Raw genomic sequence first — 20744 nt, 5'->3', positions numbered from 1 at the left:
ATGGCTTGAAAACAGAGCAATTCCAAATGTTACAGGTAAAAGTACTGTGAGTTATTTACAGACAAAATATTATTATCCATAAAAGGCAGAAGGTACATTTCCATTCGTCTGTTAGTTTGGCTGAGGAGAATGTTTTTGAGCAGAATCTCCTTAGTTTTCCCATTTATTGCAGCATGGTTCACATTGCTGAGCAGTCTTGGAGCACTTGAGCTTTTATACAACTCTAAACCAGAGGAGCTGCTCCAGGGACAGATACCAAACTAGATTAAATTCAAAGTAAATCTCCTAAAAGACCTACAACAAGGCCACCAGATCTTCAGTGCCAGCTTCTTTTTTTTTTTTTTCCCTTCTGTAGTTTAATTCCTCTTGCACTATACTCCTGACTAACAGCAGAGATTCCTGCTCTCTTTCTATCCAGAGCTCCTTTCCAGCAGTGCACTATTTTGCTGGAAAACTTGCTTTTCCATTCAGAGGAGAGCTTAGCTGTACTGAACAGCACTTTTATGTGAGCTAATCCTTCTCCTTTAATGAATTAAGCTTGTTTCTTCACCCTCCTTTTCAAGTAAAGGGGATTTTTCACTCGCTGCAGCATCTTTCAGAGCAGCAGTGGTACAGGGGTAAGCAGGCCACCTTATGAGGATTAAATCTAGGCAGATGATAACAAGCATTCAGTCACTTGTTGTTAACAGCAGCATTAATTTCCCAAATGAAAAGAACCAAGATGAAATGCAGACAAGGCGTTTGCTCCTGTGCAGGTGGTGGCACTGAGGTTCTGGAGCACTTGGGTTAGCAGCTGGTGTCAGGTGATGAGGTTAATGGAAAAGAATTTTGGTTTTCAGGTCATTTAATGAAAGTAACCCTGGAAGAGCTCAGCAGAGCCCTTGGGGTGGAATAAATTATTCCTCTTCTGCTTCCATCACTGCAGGTTAACCCAAGACACAGGAGAAGCTGATCTAAACATGAACTCAGCTGGGCAGAGCATCACAGGAGGAACATCAGTGCTGTTGTAATCTCTGCTGCCCCTCCAGTGACAGAACACAGCCCTTAAGCAAAGGCTTTGCATAGCCACAGCTTTCAAATGGATAGTTTATGATGCAGGTTATCAAGAAACACTGTGTGAGAAGACAACAAAAATATTTATCACAAGACAGGCAATTTTGGCCCAACTCATGGCCTTTGGGTCAGGCAGACACAGAAAAGAGGCTGCAGCAGCCCTGGTCCCACTGTCCCTGTTCTGTGTTGTGCTGGTTTGCTTTGCTGCTCAGAAATAACTCCAGCTCCTGTGGCTGCAGGCCTTGCACTGATCTGCTCCTCAGGAGCCTCTGTGTCCCTGCACCACCATTTCCCTCTTTATCCCTTAATTGAAAGTACTGTGAGCTGCCCAGGGGAGCACACCTTCCCTACCACTGCTCCAGTCCTCACGAGGCAGTGCTCCCTTTTGGGGGTGAGGGCTTGTGATGCGAGCAAGGGATGGGAGATCACTTCATTCCATCCCAAACCTTGGGAAAGCCATTCTGAGTGCCCCAGATCCGTAGTTAGAAAGCCTCTGGAGCAGACAGGATTAGCACTGTCCCCACCTGTAACATCACTACCTTCTCCTCGAGTGCCCATTTCATATTCCAAGCAACATGAATTCCTCATCTGTGTAAAGCTGAAAATCCTTTTCGCAGCCCTGGGTACAATAACTTCCATACAGAAAAACAAGATTTAACTTGACAGTAATAGAAGTGATAGAAAGGAAAAGTGTTCTTCTTTTGAGGCACAGGCTCTGAATACAGCAGCCAGTCACTGACTGAAAAAGGGCAGGAAGAAATAAATGCAGTTATAGCCAAGCATCAGGTATTAAAAAAAAAAAAAAGCTTCTAAGAAAGAGAAAAAAAGAAAACCCTACACCTTTCTCTTGACATTTAAGAAACTACCTAAACAAGCTAAGCAAAGGGAAAGGAAGAGAGTGCAAGACCTTACACAGAGAGCTGCTTTCAGCCATTTGTTACTGGATATCTTAAAATACATTTATCCAACCTTGCTAAGAGACACCAAGCCCTCCATGACCCACAGCAAATCCTCAGGACTCTTTTCTCTCCCTCCTGCCTCTGGGGACCAGCCTGCTCAGCAAAGCCTCTCCACACCTGCGTGTCTGCAGGTTGCCAGGGATTTAACTCCTCATGTGCCACATCCAGGGGAGCAGATTTGTTCCCCAGGATGCCTGCAGCCACCCAGTCAGCCCTGCTCCTGTAAGTGACCCTGCACCTCAGCGTGGTGAGCACCTTTGGGAGCGCGCTGTGTGTTGTGAACAGTCCCTGTCACGCTGTTACATGTAGGGATTCATTGATCAGCTTTGGCTCTTGAGTGCTCTACAGGCTCTTAACTCCCAGGAAACTGAGATTCCGAGGCTGGAGGTCTCATCACCAGCCTTAGGTGTATCCTACAGAGGGATTTCTTACCTCACGCTCCTCCATCACTGCTTAGCTCTTGGATTTAGGCAGGCTGAGGAACGTTTCCTGCCATTAGGACTCTTTGGCAGCAACTCCTCCAAGACATCTCTGATATTTGCAAAGGGAGCAGACCCACTGTTCCCCCAACCCAGCCGTGCCCTCTGGAGCAGCAGGATATGCCAGGGCAGGAGTGGTGGGCAGGGGAGAGCAGAGTGTTGGGTAGTGATTAACACAACAAAGAGAGCTGCCTGCCTGCAAATAGAAACACACTGGGTGCTTGCATGTAACAGCGTTCCCATCTAATTTTACACTCTGCATATAGTAATAAGACACAACAGGGTGTGCATTAAGCTCATCTTTTGAGAAGTGCAGCAGTAGCTGGATAATGCACACCCTGGAGTGGCTTATTTGTAGTGGACTATGGGTCATTAATTTTGCATTTAATTTTTTTCAAATCAGTTTTTAAAAAAACTACAAGTCTATTCTGAGGGCAGTTAGGTAATGTATCCTTATACTGAAAAATATTTTGAAATAAAAACAGTAGGCAAAAGCGAAGAAGAGTTTTGCCCAACTGCAGACCAGGCTTTGGTGTGTGCAGGACCTGCTACGAGCAGGTTCTTGGTCTGCTGATGCAGATATATAGTGCAAATAATGGTAGTTATGGAAATCTATTCAGTGTTCACTCTTTTCTAGACTTTTCTTTCTTTTTGTGTAATTACCTGGGCCTTTTTTCTTCCTTTTCTCCCCCTCTTTTTTTTTTTTTTTTTTTTCCATTTGATGTATGAGCCAATACCCATTTCAGACCAGACTCACATATAAAGCATTTGCATGGGGATAGGACTGACTTTTACACCAGACTGGGAAGGAGTGGTCAGAAGGCAGATTTGCAGGATTTGGGGGGAAAATGGTTTTGCCAGAATAATTTTGTGTGTGGATAAGCCTGCCTACAACAGCATTTAAAGCACAGAGGGTGTCACAAAACCAGTTTTGTTATGACGTCACTCCAAAAGTATGAATGGGGGACTTCTAAATTCTGCTGCTCCGCGTGAGATGTGACTTTTCCCCTTGTGGTTTATCTCTCCATGCAGGTTCCAACCCTGATGATGGACACCCAGTTTTCGGAGTTCACTCCGGATATCACCCCCATCATGCTGGCGGCTCACACCAACAACTACGAGATCATCAAACTGCTTGTCCAAAGACGGGTGACAATCCCACGCCCACACCAGATCAGGTGCAACTGTGTGGAATGTGTCTCCAGCTCCGAGGTGGACAGCCTGAGGCATTCCAGGTCGAGGCTGAACATCTACAAAGCCTTAGCCAGCCCTTCATTGATTGCCTTATCGAGCGAGGATCCCATCCTGACCGCCTTCCGGCTGGGCTGGGAGCTGAAGGAGCTGAGCAAGGTGGAAAATGAGTTCAAGGCTGAGTATGAAGAGCTTTCACAGCAGTGCAAGCGTTTTGCTAAGGACCTTTTGGATCAAGCACGGAGTTCCCGGGAGCTGGAGATCATTCTCAATCATAGGGATGATCAGAGCGAGGAGCTGGATCCCCAAAAATGTCACGATTTGGCAAAGCTAAAGGTAGCAATAAAGTATCACCAGAAAGAGGTAAGAGTCACCTAAATGTGAAGGTATTGGGTAAAATAATTCATTTCTTGAGTTGCTGTGGGTTTGTTCAGTGCTGGCTCTCAGGTGGGATTTTTTGATGTGCACAGGGATTAGTCACAAACCAGGAGGCTCAGGGCACTTTGGTGACAGCGTGAATCTGATGACAATTGAGGGCAACAGGACTGGGACTTGCTGCAGTGGGCTGTGGGTTCTACAGCACCAATAATTTCTGTCTCAAAGCTACTTGAATCCCACCTAATTGTGCCCCTGAAAAGAACAGCCTTCAGACATTTCCAGGTCTGCTCGCTCTGAAAGCTTTTCCCAGGGGCTGCTTTTGTACATGAACCCAAAGCTAGAAGGGGTTGCCTGGCTCCTGAAGACTGGCTCCCTCATGGAGTGCAGGAAATGATGCAGCACACAATTCACTTCCTACAGCCACCAAGCACTTCAAGCACCCATTCAGCACTAACTCGCAAGGGCCAGAGATGTGACAGCAGCTAAAGAGAGCAGGAGAGGCTGGGAGCACTCCCAGAGTCCCAGGTCTCCAAGTTACCAGCAGTCTTGTGAAAACATTCATGTGGTGCAGCTATTTCTTCACACCTGTGACACCTCTTGATCCTCAGTCCTCGACCCATCTCTGTTACAGGAACTGAGAAGCAATTCCCAGAAATTCAAACTCCTGCCCGAAGTTCCAGAGAGGGAAGCCATACTTCAGCTAAAGGGCACAGAGCTTTTCAGAAGCCCTGCAAATCCACAGATTTATAAGTTGATTCAATAAAGGCCACAAACCCCAGGAGATTGCTGACAGCAGTTTCATTAGTTGGCTCTGGATTTCCTTTCTCTTTCCAAATCCAGACAGAATTTAGGAGGCGATATATTGCTGTTGGCCGGCGATGTTCCAGGTTATCTGAAGGAGGAATTTAGTTGCTTGGTTGAGGAACTGAATTTCAATGTGCATTACATTCTTCTGTTTCTGGAGGGTCACCTGAGTGGCAGAAGATCCTGCCACATTCCTCTTTTCACTGTCTTGCCCACATCCAACACTGACCCAGCGTGGTGTGACCCATTTCACCTCCCTGAAGGGCTGCACGTGTCATGTGAGGTGCAAACAGCCAAGAGGTGAAAAATGCAGATTTCCTTTCAGTGCCAGCCCCTCGATGAAATATACTGAACCAAAGCCTCAAACTTCCCGGGATCCAGCACTTGGCAACTCCCTGCTCTTACTGGGCTGCTCTAGGGGAATGTCAGCTCACTGGTGTCATGTCAGGTTGCTTTTTGCTCTGTGACGGGGTTGGGTAACACCACAAGTGCTCCAGGGACATGGACAAATAGTGAAGAGTTACTCTGGAGAAGGGCAGCCCAGGTAATCAGGTCAATGTTCATTGAATCTAAGAAGGAGCTTCTTCTTCTGGTTTTCTGGTTTTCTGGTTTTCTGGTTCTACTTCTGGTTTTCCACTGGCCTGGCCAGCCCAGGCTCTGCAGCCACAAGCTCCAGGTCACCCCAGCACTGCTGTGTGCAGGTCACTGCTGGTCCCACTGTGTCACTGGTGACATCCAGGTGTAAATCTCTGCCTGCTCTTGTCTTGTGTTCAGAAGCTGCAAGTCTGAAGCAGCTCACTGTGTTTGAAATGTGGTGCTGAGCAGTCCTGAAGCTTTTTTTATTTTAATTTTTTAATCGTTGCCTGCTTTCTTGACAGTTTTTATCTTTTTTTTTTTTTTAGGCGTATTTGACTGAATTCCAAGCATATGGACAAATTCCATGTTTTGTGACATATTGATGACAGTTCCAGCCTAAAAATGATAGCAAATACGCTCTGTGTTGCCAGCTAAAGTCAGTGCTGTTTTCAGGTGGAATACTGGTGGGCAGGGGCAGAATGAATGAGGCTGGGAAAGCAGCTGCTGAACCCAACCATCCCACCTGGTTATTCACAAAAGCCTGAAGCATCCTGCAGGGTGGCTGGGGTTTTCTTACCATAATAATTAGGCCATCTTATCGTGGTAATTAGCACACCACAAAACATCAAGCAAGATACAAACATCCTTGGCACCTTCTGATAAAATGAGTAGGAACCTTTGCCAGGGAGACACTGAGAAGTGTTTTTTAATCCTGACTGAAGAGTATCAGACTGAGAAGATTTTTGTGGGGACAGGAAGGAAAATAGAAGCAAGTTTGGTTTTCATGAAAGACGGTTCTGCAGAGAAAACAAGCAGACTTTTAAAAGTAGATCATCTTGTTCTGCTGAAGCTTTTTATGTCTTAACATTAAATGGGACTGGATTGGATGGAGAAACTTTTTACACCTTAACATTGACAAAGATAAAAGTCAAATCTCTGGTAGCCTAAGAGAAGAATCCAACATGGACTTTGGGTGTTTTCTGGGGTGTCAATTGTTACTGCAGTTTTTAGTTCATTATATTCAGCACAAAGAATGTGTAATTTCATATTGATTACAGACAAATTGCCTGCAGCTTTTTTCTTTTTGAGTGAGATGTACCTGAAAATTTCTCCCCAAAATATGAAATGGCTCCAGTTCAGCTTAATCAGGCAGATAAGGTCAACTTCAAGATTCTTCTCATAGAAGCTGTCAAGGGGAGATGGGTGAAGAGATCATGGGGTTTGTCTTTACAAAGGCTAGAAAAATCTCCCATTATGTTTTGTTGGGGTTTTTTTCCCCCCAAAAAAACCCTTGTAAGGTACAAGTTCTGATTACTTCCAAACATGACAGGTGCTAAATATTTTATAAACTAAGAAACGTGTTGCTCATGGGGAAGAAGACTGTTCTTCTCTGGAGGAGGGCCAAAACAATGGGGAATAAATTTGTTACTTTTCCTGGTTGTTTTTAATAAGCCCGTAAATCCTAGAAGGTAAATTACTGCTTACACAGAAGAGAAAAAAAAAATCAATTACACAGGAAAGATTAAAATGTGCCCTAAGGTAGCTTTGTAGTATATTTTATGGCAGTAAATGGTAAAAACATGCTGTGCAATGTTCTTAAGCTCCCTCTCCCTTCTCATGTGTAGAATGGTTGTGTACTCAGTTTCAACTTACTGTGATAGTTTCTCTAGGAGATGGGCAGGACTTAAATAGTTGTGATATCTGTTTGCATGGCAATCACAAAATCTGAGGAAAAAATGAGGACAGCACAAAGCACTGTGGAACATGATGAGTTAGACCCAGCACGGACACATCAGTTCTCTCAGTCCACAGTTAAATTATTTTCCAAGGATGACAGTGATTAAGGACTAAGAGACCAGCAGGCTTTTCATAAATGCTCTGTAGTGTGTGGCATTTGTCTTCATATTATTCCTTTTCTAGTTCTTTTATTCATGACTAATTTTGGAAGGAGAAAGGGTACTGAGGGCCTAACAGGAAAAGGCACAGCTCAGCTGTTGAGGATCAGTCTTCACTGTGCTCTCCTGGCACCAAATTAGCTCTGCATTTGTTAATTTGTTTGCATTTCTAAGAAAAGATAGGGAAAAGTCATCTCTTAGGATCTTGCCAGTCTTGTAGAACACAGTTGTGCATTCAGGGTATGTGGCTGGTTTAGGAAATCAGAGCAGAGGCAGCATGCAAAGAAAATTTTGATGTCCTTTAAGTTTCTTTTCCTTTGCCAGTAATGTAAAGCATCCATAGTGTAGCAGTGAGTCAGGTCTAAAAGGGCAGATTTCTGCTCATATTTAGCATTCTGCTGAGCCACAAGAACAGCAATACACATTCAGCTTATTCCTGCTTTCCCACTCTCCATCACAGGTCATTCCCATCTCCAAAACGAAGTGAAACATCACACTAGTGGGGGTTTTAATGTGTTTTTCTGGTGCTGGCAAATAGCTGGGCAGGTTTGGTTTATGTGTCTGTAAGAAGTCTACACAATGCAAGGCACTCAGGAAAAACCCATTATTTTATCTATGACTCTATTGCTTAGCACTTCCACAGAATTAGATCAAAGGAGTGCACAGAGAAATTCCTTCTCAAAAACCCTTAACCTCCATATCTGTTCCTCACTGTGCTCTAATCAATGGCAGGAAAGGACAGAAGTAGAACTGTTTGCTTTTCTAATTTAAAAACAGTGCTCTTTGCTGTTTTTCTCTTCAGGATGAAGCTTCAACAGCTTCAGTCCTTTTTTTATTTTTTTTTCCCAGGACATTTACATAGACAAGCACCTCCTGAGATGCAGCTCTGAAGTGAATGAATAATCATTCCTGCCATGCTGCATATTTTTCCGCTGTGTCTTGACTCTTGTCAACTGTGTGGCTGTAGTCAGAAGCACAGCATCCCTCTCCAGGGAGCATGCATAAACCTGGGAAATTTCTGAGGGCACTTCACTTAGTGTATAAAAAGAGCTTATAAAAATATCAGAGATGCATGAAGAATGAAGTGCGAGGTCTGTGAAAATCAAAGCTCCTCGCCTGCACCTTGTTTACCCGATTTGAAAGCCATTCAGGTATCTTGATGGATGGCCACAGATCTTTCTTTGCTCGCAGGCAAAGCTCAGTTATTCTCCTGTGGGTTTGTCTGTTTTCTTGCCATACTGCCTGGAGGAATAATGATAGAGGGCTGAATATTTGTATTGTGCTCTTTAAAGGCACAATGAAAAGTCTTGCTTGAGCCTGCACAGCTCAGAAGAGTAATAAAGAGGCTTTTACTTCCAGATTTCTACAAGGAAATCAGGTCGTGAAAAGATCTTTATTAGGACTAGGTGAGGGGAGCGGAGCTGCTCCCTGTGGAAGCTTTTCTTGGTTTCTAGTGATCTGGAACACTCATATTTCTTAGTGTGTTCCATGGTGAGGATGGCGTGGTCTGTCCTGTGCCACAAACCTGGACGTAAGTTTAGGGATTTCAGAAGCACTGAGTGTCCAAATGTGACCTTTCCTTTTCCAACAGCCATCCTTTCATTTGTTCATTGTTGTCTGCAGCAATGTTCCCATCTGGTGTGTGAGCAGTGGCCTGTGCTAAATGAAGCTGTTTTCTCTCAAACTCCATCCCAGCAGCACTTGGCCACCTTGGAAAATCTTCTGTGAACGTGGCACTAACTGAGCTGTTATCAGCAGCCTCAGAGACAGAATTTGGGGTGGCAGGTGGGGAGATTTGTCTATATTTGCACCCTTAAAAGAGCCATCCCTGCTGATCACTGGTGGTGCATGACGCAGAGCCCCTCCTCTACGGGCTTGTGCAGTTGCCAGGTCTCTTGGTTCAGTTTGGGAAGTTGTCACAGAAATCTAACCTGTACAGCTGCATCATCGTGTTACAAAAATTAGGACAAGTGGCACTTAAAATCTTAACTCCTCTCCGAACTTGGAAGAAGAAATAATATTCAGAGGGCTGATGGTTCAGTGGTTTGACACAGTGGACTGGAATGTTTATTTGAGGGAGCAGCATTATTTGGTACATCATTCACGTAACGCCAAGATGTTCTCACTTGATGAAGGTTAGCCACATACTGCAGCTGTCACGGAACAGAACTGCAGAACACTGTCTTTTGACAGCAAAATCATCTCTGACTAATCTTGTCATGCACCACTTTGAAAAAGCACCCTAAGACTGGTATGTAGGTCAAGGACAAGGACTTGCATTGCATTGTGGTGATGTGTAGTGGGCAGAAAATGCCAGGATCATTCTTTAAGTCATTTCTGGTGTCTTGTGCCTCTTACTTAATGAGCTCCTGGACAAAGATGGGAAATATGTTGAAAGCTAAAGAGGTCACCACTGTTTTAACAGCGTTCAGGAGTGATTTAGTGAGTTTGTCAGTTCCCTAAACTTCCTGTTTCCCATCAGTCTTCTTGCCAGCCAGAGAAGAGGCTTGGGAAGCCAAAGCCAAAGTACAGGACGTGATTGATGGTCTTTCTGTAGACAACAGGAACTGGAGAGGACAAGTGATGTCTTGTGTGTTGTAACAGCCAAGTGTTCGGTGTGCTCACAGCTGAAGGGCTGAAGTGTATTTAGAGTCAGCTTTATGTCAGTGGAGAAGAGTAAATCATGTTATTTCATACTTTGAATGACACTCTGAAGTAATAAACTCCAGGGGAAAACTGTGGGCATGGATTCTCTCATTTGGATTTAGAAGTGATCGTTGTTATTTACCTGATTTCTGGGAATTTCAGCTTAACTCCTGTGGCTTAGAGAAGCGAGTTTTGAAGCTCCTTTCAGAAAAGAACTGACATTGCACACTCCTCTCACCTCATGCCATCACCATCTCATGAGGTGACTGAGGACAGTCACCACTCACAGGTGGCTCCCGGAGAAGTGAGATGAATACATGGGTTTGTCATGGCACCCCCCAAACTGAGCTCTTGTGCAGACTGACATTTAAAAGCTGTGACTGCAGTTTTTGTTCTTATTCTCTCCAAACCCCAGCTGGCTGAGCAAACTTCCCTCAGCAAAGAGTATGTTCTGCCAGGGTGGTACAACCCAGGAGCAGGGGTAGCCTTTGGGAGTTCCCAAGGAGGTGAGAAATGTTTGTAGTGTGCTACTCTGCTCTTTTTGTGGATATTGGAATAAATTTACTCATTCAGGAGGAGGTCAGGCAGAAAGGAAAAGGAATCCAAATTTACACAGTTTCAATGTAAATGTGTCTCAGGTTAGAAAGGAAGCAAAGGAAAACTAATTTTGGGACTTTTTATTTAATACTAATCGGGTAAAGTAGGTATGTATTTAAAAATATTCGTAAATTACTTTAAAATTTTTCATGTTTGCTTTACTTATCACTTCTTTAATGTAAATGTTAGTAATTCACTAGAGGGAATGAGCCCAGCCTTTTACTTAAAAGTCAATACCTTCCCCACTTCTGCGATAGCCCCTGAGAGCTCCCAGTATTCACTGCCAAAATCTGTAACTCCTGAAGTGCTGCCTGAAAGAGCACTCAGGAAATGCTGAGAGATTTGTCTCTAAACAGTTTTTAGTCATTTTCCAGTGCTTCTGTGTCTGATATCCCCTCTTCAGCTCTTGGGGTCCAGGTATGTGTTGGGAATTAACTCCTTGTGGGCTGTATTGCTCCCATCCAGCACTTTAGCACTCTGCCTTTGGAAACCCAGCCCAGACCTGCTGCATCTTTGTAAGAGAACTGTATCCTGGGATGTTTGCTGGGATCCATCCTCAGGAAATTATTTATCAACTGTTGCCTGCTGTCTGCTTGGGTAAATACTGAAAATTGTGGTTCTGTTGGGCTCTTGCTCAGGTCTGGCCCAGAGGAACCTGTTCTGCTGGGGTGGCTGCTCCAGGAGCAGCACCTTGCCTTGATTCAGAGCAGAATTCAGTGCACCTAAATCCTGCTGACACAGGCCATAAATACAAACCTACAGCTAAACACACATTTAAGCACTCGGGGTAGAGATGGATTTAATTTCAAGCTTAAAGACTTTATAATTGCTTCTTCCATGGGTTGGTATCCAGGATTTGCAAGCATCTGTCATTGTCCTAGGATATGTGGGACCTTTTAATTTAAATATTGAAGCCAATCCAACTTGAAGGTGTTAAAACATGAATTTTGATGGAACAGTGGCAGGATTTTAGAGGTTATTCACTCTTTCCTTTTGTCAGCATTCATCTCACTGCTGAATTTCCAATTGCTACCACTGAAGCCGAGTTCATGTCTGCTACCACCAGAGAGATCTATTATGGATAGGAGACCTTTAGTTGAGATTCATGTGTCATCATAATTTAAAATATTTTAAGAACAGATTAAACTAAATTCCTGTCTAATCTGAGGCCATATGTTCATCAGTGGAGGATCTGGAGTTTGTTTTATTCACCAGCTGAGGGTTTGAGCAGTTTGGGTAGCACCTGGTTTCCTTGAAGGGCTGGTCCAGCTCAGCTGTGTGATCTCCTTCATGGCAGGAATGCTGCCATTTGGATTTTCATCAGTGCATCACTGCTGCTACTCACAGCTGTGGTTTTGATAGGATATTCATCCTGCAAAAAAAAACTGTTATGTCTTGGAAGTGTCTGATGAGGAATGTGGAGTTGTGTAGTCCCTTTCCCCCACACTACACAGCCCCCCTCCAACTTCATTGTCTCATTTCTCTTTTTTTTTTTCCTCTTGCAGAAAGTACTTAATTAACAGGATGAACAGCCATTAGGTGTTTACCCTCTGCAGCTCACACTTCGGCAGCAGAATGTAAATAACTTTGCAGTCATTAACAAGGTTGAACTTTAAAAAGAAATGCGCTACAAAAGAGGGTTTTCTTATTCATCTCACTGTTTGCAACACTGCAAACTTGAGGAGGCTGGCATTTCTTCTCTGGAATATGTGGTCTCACAAGGCTCACTGGCTCTCTGCTGCAGGCATCAAATTAGGCCACACAGAGTTTCTCTCTCCTGTCTTGGGCTAATTTAGAAATGAGACTCTTTGACTATTGCCCACTGGAATTTCCCTGAAGAGCAATCAGCCTGCTGCAACCACCACATTCCCATTCTTCCTCAGAAGATCTTGTTCTTGGTAAAAACAGAGGCAGAGGGGTTGGTGTGGCCCTGGAAATGTGTGGTGCTGCTTGAGAGGAGAACAACAATGGCATTTCTCTTTTTCATGGGAGACAGGGATTCACAGGGAATCTGCATTCTTCACAGACCTCTCTAAGATACGCTGCTGCATCAGACACTGCACACAGGCTGCACAATCTAGCTCTGTTCCTGAGAAAATCTGCCTTTCCAAAGGCTAAATAGCTCTAATTGTGGAGGACAGCACCATGCAGTATTTCCCAGTAGCCTTGCAGGTTTGAGATGCTCTGGGCTACAGTGATGTTGGTGAGGTCTGACCTTTGCAAGGAGTGTCAGGCAGGAACCAAAGGTCATTTCATGGCTCCCACGCCGTGTTTGGCTCTCACTGGTGACCTCTGTGGGAGCTGCTGGAGCTGGCTGATAGAAGAACTCAGTGCTGCTTATTAAGACAGAGCTCTGCAGTTCCAAATTAGTGGTTATTCATCTGTGAAGAGGATTCGCCCTCGCCATCCGCAGCAAGAGCACAGATGAGAACTCCAGCAAACTCCAAACAAGAGGCTGTTGGCAGCAGTCATGATAATCAGAATAAAGGCAGAGGGATGCTGTGCTCAGCCCCTGTGATGTCTATCAGGGAGCTATTTCAGTTGCTCCCTGAGGCATTCACATCTCAACCCATCTGTGTCTGATCCTAAATTACTTATGACTGCGAGAGATCAGGGATTTCCCCATAGATGAGGGGCGGGGGGTGGAACATAATTTCTGTGTTTGACAGCATGCAGAAAACATTTAATTCCCAAGAAGTGGAATTTAGGTGACTTAAAAATATCAGTAAAGATTAGTTATTAAGGAAAAGACACTCCATCCAGCAGTTGCTTTTTTCCCCTTAAAAATATCCCCCTTGGTATAGGATTAGGTGGCAATGAGCGTGATGAACATTGAAAATGAAATTCTCTAATAGCACAATCCACCTGCAAGCCAAATGTTACACAAAGACCCTGGCAAGGCTGAGAGAAGAAGAAGAGAATATAAAAGACTTTGTACTGCAGTAATCTCTAGAGTGCTTCCCAACTAAGACTGGAGTTGCTGATTTCATTTCTTGGAAAGGAAAAGATATTTGTCCCCATTTTCAAAAGCCAGGAGACTGAGCACCTTGTTCACAGGTATCTCAGGGGTGTTGTGCTCACGAGGAGGGACTCCGAGTTCATTTTATCTCCCTGTGAACTCTGTCTTCAGCTAGGGACAGGTTCTGCTCAACAGGTAATGGACAAGGAGATTATTTTTGGGATTAGCTCCTCCAGAAATGCATCTGCAGGTGGGGACCGCCCTGGACAGTGTTTTGTACAACCACAGGCTTCGGTGCTTCTGTGGTGATTTAACCCCAGCCAGCAGCTCAGCCCCAGGAGCCACTCGCCCACTCCTGCCGGTGGGATGAGGGAGAGAACTGGAAGAGAGAAGTGAGCTCACCGTGGGCTGAGATAAAGACACTTTGAAACAGGTGCAGCAAAAGCCATGTGTGCAGGCAAAGCAAAACCAGGAATTCATTCAGCCTGTCCCATGGGCAGGCAGGAGCTCAGCCATGCCCAGGGCTCCATCAGGTGTCACAGTGACTTGGGGAGACAAACACCCACCCCTTCCTCCTTCTCCCCCAGCTTTATGTGCTGAGGGTGATGCCAAAGGTCTGGGGTATCCCTGGGGCCAGCTGGGATCAGCTGTCCTGGCCGTGCCCCCCAGCTCCTTGTGCCCCCCCAGCTCCTCACTGGTGAGGGTGAGGAGCAGGACAGGCCCTGGCTGTGTGCAATCCCTGCTCAGGGATAACTCAAACATCCCTGGCTTATCAACCCTGTTTCCAGCACAAAACCAAACCCAGCTGCTGTGAGGAAAATTAACTCTATCCCAGCCAAAGCCTACATAGCATCAGATGTTCAGTTCCTGCATTCACTGAACTTGGTGACATTTCTTTTCACTGATGCAGCTGTCAGAACATTCTCCATCCTGTCTGTGGGGTGATGTCTTGTGCTGCTGTTTGTGATAGAGACTGGAGGCTCCCGTAATGCAGCAGTCCTTGGATAAAATGCTTGTCAAGTGTTGGAGAAATACTGTTTGATACTCATATGTTCTCTTAGCAGAGCTTCTGGTGCAGTGCATCTGCCTGTGACTCTGGACCATCCACAAAACTGGGACAAAATGCAGGTTTTGTCCTGCTTTTTGTTGTGCAGAAACTTTAACTGATGCCAAATCCTGTCACACACGGTACATTCATGTGAAATGATAAAAGGCTGTGATATACACAGGCTCTATTTCAGGCTGTGGCACATGAAAGGCTTTGCAAAATGTGAAAAAACACATTTGGGGTTACTTACGTGGAAAATTAACTTTCGCTCAGGAAAAGCCTTGGTAAAAGTAGTGTTGAAGATGTCAAGTTGCTTTTCCAGTTCTCTGCTCTGCTATTTGCAAAGTAGACATTTCCTTAACTTTACGGAGAAATTTGAAATTATGGAGGATTACAAAAGTTCCTCAATATTATCAGAGTTTCAGGGTACTTCACGCCTGAAAGAATATATTTTTGTATTTTGTGTGCTTTGATTTAGCATTGTGACTCCTAGACAATCTTTAATAAGTTGAGCATTCAATGGTTTAGTCTGGTCACTGAATTTGGGGGTTTAGTTTAGTTAACAGCACCTAGAAGCAAACTCACCAAAAAACAATAAATTCTTGAGGCAGCACACCGGTGGCTTGGTTTTCTTATTCATTATAATTCAGAATTCCAATGTTTCTGCACACTGGAAATTTTGTTTTTCAGCCAACTGCACTACTGGAGATAAAGCATCAGTGCTTAGTGATTTTAAATCTGTGATTAATAAGTTGGACTAATACAAGTTAGTAAAAGTCAACTTTGGTAAGTGCTTGGCCTTACCTTTAATAAACACAGCATTTGATGGTTTATGACATTAGGGAGTCTCTTTGTGTGGTGTGCTTAAATTTCCCTTGGGCAATTTTCATTGAGGTTGGGACCAGCTTGATCAGAAAATTTAATGGCTTTTTCCATTTCCATTCCCATTTGCCAATCTGCTCTTTAAAGCTGCTCTTTCATGATGTGTGAATTTGTCTCCATTTGAAGAACTAACATCAGATACAACTGAGAAAGCAGATTTTAGAAATGAGCTATTAGGCAGAGAAGAGGCACTTTTAAGATGCTTGCAAGTTGCACAGCAACCAGAGGAACATACAGTCATTTGATTTCTCAAATGACTTTGACTTTGACTCAAGGGAAAAACAGTTTTATTCTCCCCTCAGAGCCTTCTATCATATGTGATAAAGAGAAAATGTGTTTATAACATTTTCTCCCTCAAAAAAAAATTTAAGAAAGAGAAGAAGTTGTGCCTCATCTCAGAGAAGCAGCAGCATCTCCTGCCCTGTGAATCACTGCAGAGCACATCCAGTAACAGCTCCTGAGCGGGATCTTGAGAAAACACAGCACTGTAACTTTCTGTTTCTTCCAGGTTTTAAACACAAAGCGCTGACCCTTCTGAAGCAGAGTTAAAACACAGCCAAACACCAATCGCTGCCTGGCGGTTTTCCAGTTTCTGTGGAATTGTTTCTCTTACCTGCCCAGAGAGCTGTGGCTGCCCCTGCATCCCTGGAAAGGGTCCAAGGCCAGCTTGGAGGGGCTTGGAGCAATCTGAGATAGTGGAAGGTGTCCCTGCCCAGAGCAGGGGGTGGAAATAAGATGAACTTTAAGGTCCCTCCCAACCCAAACCATTCTGGGGTTCTGTGACTTCATGACCATTCTCCCCATATCTGGAATTTTACAATAATATTTTCTCATCACTACAAGCAACACGTCTTGGCTTTTTCTGGAGGCCATCACCCCATGAGCTACAGCCCATTTGCAGCTGCTGCATGTGCTGGTTGATTCCAAATCACGCACTCTTCTGATATTATTTTCCCAAGCCCTCTGGAGCAGAGTGTCTTCAGCTATGTGCCAATGCAGAAGTCATCAGAAGCTTATTGTTGTAATAACACATCAAAATCCAGCTTCATAAATGCCACATAGTTCCCTTGGAGAGCTTATTTTCAGTGCTAGTTTGGGTTATTCCATAGATTTGAACTACACAGTCCAAAAATGGTCTGATTCTGATGTAAACAGCCTGTTAAGACACATAAAATATATTAATAAAATCTAAAAATACTTACAGAAGTGAATTACTTCATCAGAACGAGCAACTCATTTGTCCTTTTGTTTGACCTTGGTTTAGTCATTTTGAACATGACAATGACAGTGCTCTGCTTGTTTAGAGCACTCTGAGAACTGTGCTTAGAAGTCCTCCCAATACTGGGCAGTTTTTGTGGTGTATTTAAAAGATTTGGGTGTGGGCTAAAGATTTTTGAAGAAAAACGGAGTTGTCTTGGTCTTGCAGACATCGCTGGTTAGTTCTGGGTCTGGAAAGCCTTGAAAACCATGGGGCTGTCCAGGTAAAATCAGGAACATGAAGTCTTCTGGCACTGAACAGAAATATCATGGCTTGGCTTGAAATCCCAAAGGTTGTTTGGGATGAGAGCAGCCTGAAGGAGTTGCACCCTGAGCACGTGTGGTGTGGTGTGGGTGAGATGCACTAAATCACCATCACAGTGCTGTTTTTTACAGAGTGAAAGTGAACTGTCAAATGTCACTTAGATTCCTTTTGGCCTCTGCTTAGTCCCTTGCATTTTACAGCTGCTCTCTTGATGAACAGCCAGGCAGGGTTCCAAATGTGCTGTCCTGCTTCCCACCAGATGTCACCTGGCCACACCGCACGCTGCTGTTGGCTGTCTCATGCCAGCCCAGCCCACACACACTGCAGCACTCCCCACACTCTGGGAGACGTTCTCCCTCTCACACACACTCTCAGAGCTTTGCACCTTTTCCCTCCTGCCTCATCCTTTAGTCACTTCTTTAAGATGCTGACAGTGACTTGTTCAGGCGGTCGAAACCTGAAACATTCTGAAAAGGAACGTGCTCCAACACATGGGGAGAGAAACAGCTTGTAGTAATTCTCGTGGTGTTGCTTTTGCACGAGGCTGCGTGTGTGGTGAGTGGCTGATCTGCAGAAGGATGCTGCAAGTAGAACAAAATTTCTCCCAAGAGAAGGAATCTTAAATCCTACACAGAAAAAGAAGAGTGAAACTTCCCTCCTTTTTTCCCCTTTATCTCCAAAATATACTTTTCCAGCTCATAGCCAGCCCCAAAAGTAATCTGAGGGTCTGCATGGGCTCTAATACATAAGTGAGAGGGAGTGGAGTACCAGTCAGTAATAATTTAATAATTTTTCTTTGTTTCTTCCTCCCCAGTTTGTTGCTCAGCCAAACTGCCAGCAGCTACTAGCAACGCTGTGGTACGACGGCTTTCCAGGATGGAGGAGGAAACACTGGGCAGTGAAACTCCTGACCTGTGTCACCATTGGACTGCTGTTCCCCGTGCTATCCGTGGCGTACCTGATTGCACCCAAAAGCAGGCTGGGACTGTTCATTAAAAAGCCATTTATCAAGTTTATCTGCCACACTGGCTCCTACCTGACCTTCCTGTTCATGCTCCTGCTGGCGTCGCAGCACATCGTCAGGACCGACCTCCACATGCAGGGGCCACCTCCCACCATCGTGGAGTGGATGATCCTGCCCTGGGTTCTAGGTACATCCCACACCTGATCCTGTAAATCCCACACCCAATCCTGCCCTGGGTTCTAGGTAAATCCCACACCCAATCCTGCCCTGGGTTCTAGGTACATCCCACACACAATCCTGTAAATCCCACAGCTGATCCTGCCCTGGGCTCTAGGAAAATCCCACACCCGATCCTGTAAATCCCACACCCAGTCCTGCCCTGGGTTCTGGATACGTCCCATAAATCCCACACCCAATCTTGCCCTGGGTTCTGGATATATCCCATAAATCCCACACCCAATCCTGTCCTGGGTTCTGGGTAAATCCCATCAATCCCACACCCAGTCCTGCCCTGGGTTCTGGATACATCCCATAAATCCCACACCCAATCCTGCCCTGGGCTCTGGGTAAATCCCATCAATCCCACACCCAATCCTGTCCTGGGTTCTGGGTAAATCCCATCAATCCCACACCCAATCCTGCCCTGGGCTCTGGGTAAATCCCATCAATCCCACACCCACTCCTGCCCTGGGCTCTGGGTAAATCCCATCAATCCCACAGCCAGGAACGCTGAGCTGCAGGGCCTGACTCGCACCCATGGCAGCGGTGTGGGGACTCGTCCCTGGCCCAGCATGTGAAGAGATCTGGCAGCCAGCTGCAGAAGCTGCACAGAGCAGCTGGGCTCCTTCTGGAGCAGCAGCTCCTGCTGGCCCGGGGCTCTCTGCTGGTCTGTGCCTTCGGACGTGACCCGAGGGCACACGCGGCTCCCTCCTGCCTCCCCCACGCTGGGAATGAGCTCCTGGGTCACACACAGTGTCCCTGCTGCTGCTGGCTCTGTCCTGTGCCTGGTGCAGGGACAGGCAGTGCCCAGAGCCTGGCTCTGCTCTCCCTGCTCCCTGAGCTGCTCCTGGAGGCAGCGCAGGGACCAGCCTGGCTTATTCCTCCCAGATCAGCTGCAGGAATGCAGGAGAGGGAAGATAAGCCTCACTCTCTGCTGATAATCACTGACCACATCAGCATCGAGTGCTCTGATACCAGCAGGAGAAGGAGGAGTGTTGATTGTCTGGAAGTTACATGTGAGGCTCTTATTCCAGTCTGGCTTGGGCAGCCAGAGCTGGGGAGAGGAGGAGGTGTCTGTGTGCTGAGGGATGTTCAGGTGAGGCAGTGTGATGGGATGAGGTGGGAGAAGAACAGAGAAGCCAGATGGGTGTATTTTGATAGATATGGATGAGAGAGGACTCATATAGGATGAGAGAGGACTATTTACCCTTCCAAAGTGAGCTCCAGCACAGCAGCAGTGGAAACCTGTGAGCTCCATCAGGATCCTGGTCCCTCCTCTGGGTCAGCTCCCATGTCCCTTGCCGTGCCACCTGCATGTGGCACTCCTGGGAGCTGGGAATGTCACCAGGCACTTTGCTCATGGGCAGTGATTTCCACACCTTTCTCCTGCTTTCCCACACCTTTCTGGCTCTCCTGCTTTCCCACACCTGCTGGCTCCCCTGTCCTGGTGACACCAGGACACTGCTCCTTGTTTCTGTGGTGGCTCTGGGTCAGGCTGGCTCTGTGCTGAACAAACCCAGCTGTTCCTGTGCCAAACCCAAAACTGCTGATGGAAAACGAGGAAGGAAAGTAAGAGCTGCAAACATGTTCACAAATCACTTTGAATGGTGACCCAGGGCACTGTGCTCCTCGCACAGCTCCACCACCAGCCTCATTATCTGATGAAGCTGATTTATGCACTGAAATGCAGGTGTTGGTAGAAATTTCAGAGTAAGCTCAGGGGGTTAAATGTCTTTTCTAAGCTTAGGTCGTATCTTCACTTTATCTTTAAATTCATGGTTAAAATTGAGGGAAATGGTAGGCATTTCAGTAAAATTGGTTTGCAGATGAAAGAAGAGTAATCCATTAAAAAAAAACCTTGCAAAAGCACAGTCCTTTCAAAAAACCTTTTTTACAGCTGTCTGTTCTTGAGTTCCTTTGTTTCAAATAAATAGAGATATTGTATGACTGTTTATTAAATAGAGAAATTAGAACAATTTCACCAGATTAAAGGTTATTACTTACAAAATATTTTCCACTATAGAAGGAGAGAGAGCAGGCACACACAGCATTGCTGTAGCTATAGTAACCAGCAACGATAACTCACTATAAATACAGTGTATGAGTTCTTCAACAGGCTCCTCTCCATTGATTTATTTTATTTTATGGGTTTGCGTGCATGCAAAGACGTGGAGGCAGCTGTAATAGGATTACCTGGCTGGCCCTGACATTTTGCTTGTGTGGCCATTGACCTGCTGGCTGGCAGCTGAGCAGCTCAAATTGATATTTGGGGGCGTGCAGGAGTTCATTGCATCTTTGCTGCTCACAGATTGAATGGCCAGGTCCTTAGAGTTGAGTTGCAAGCAGCACATCAGTGACCACTGCAATATCCTGTGGTTAGGCAGGGGCAGCAGTTTGGGCAATTATATTGGTAATGCACCTGGAGGTGTACTTTGTTTTGTTTCCTCTTCGCACATTTCTGGTTTTCATTCAAAGATAATGTCAAGTGGGTAACTCAAAATACCTGGGGCTCCAAAGACATTTTTCAGAAGCATTCAGGGCATGAAGGAGCTGCCATTTGCTTTTTGATGGG

At 45.3% G+C, this 20744-nt stretch overlaps 1 protein-coding gene across 1 annotated transcript in view; it reads left to right on the top strand.

Annotated features, from left to right (window-relative positions):
• Positions 1-20744, top strand: part of TRPC5 (transient receptor potential cation channel subfamily C member 5) — a 63855-nt gene that overhangs the window by 13349 nt on the left and 29762 nt on the right. Inside the window, exons 2-3 of the mRNA XM_053990190.1 lie at positions 3524-4045; positions 17804-18140. Coding sequence (XP_053846165.1) covers positions 3524-4045; positions 17804-18140 — 859 coding nt within the window. The remainder of the gene's footprint in view (positions 1-3523; positions 4046-17803; positions 18141-20744) is intronic.

The sequence above is a fragment of the Vidua macroura genome, chromosome 14 (assembly GCF_024509145.1).
Source record: "Vidua macroura isolate BioBank_ID:100142 chromosome 14, ASM2450914v1, whole genome shotgun sequence".
NCBI classification, from domain to species: Eukaryota; Metazoa; Chordata; class Aves; order Passeriformes; family Viduidae; genus Vidua; species Vidua macroura.
The sequence above is the reverse complement of the archived record's forward strand: the minus strand, read 5'-3'. Positions and strand labels throughout refer to the sequence as shown.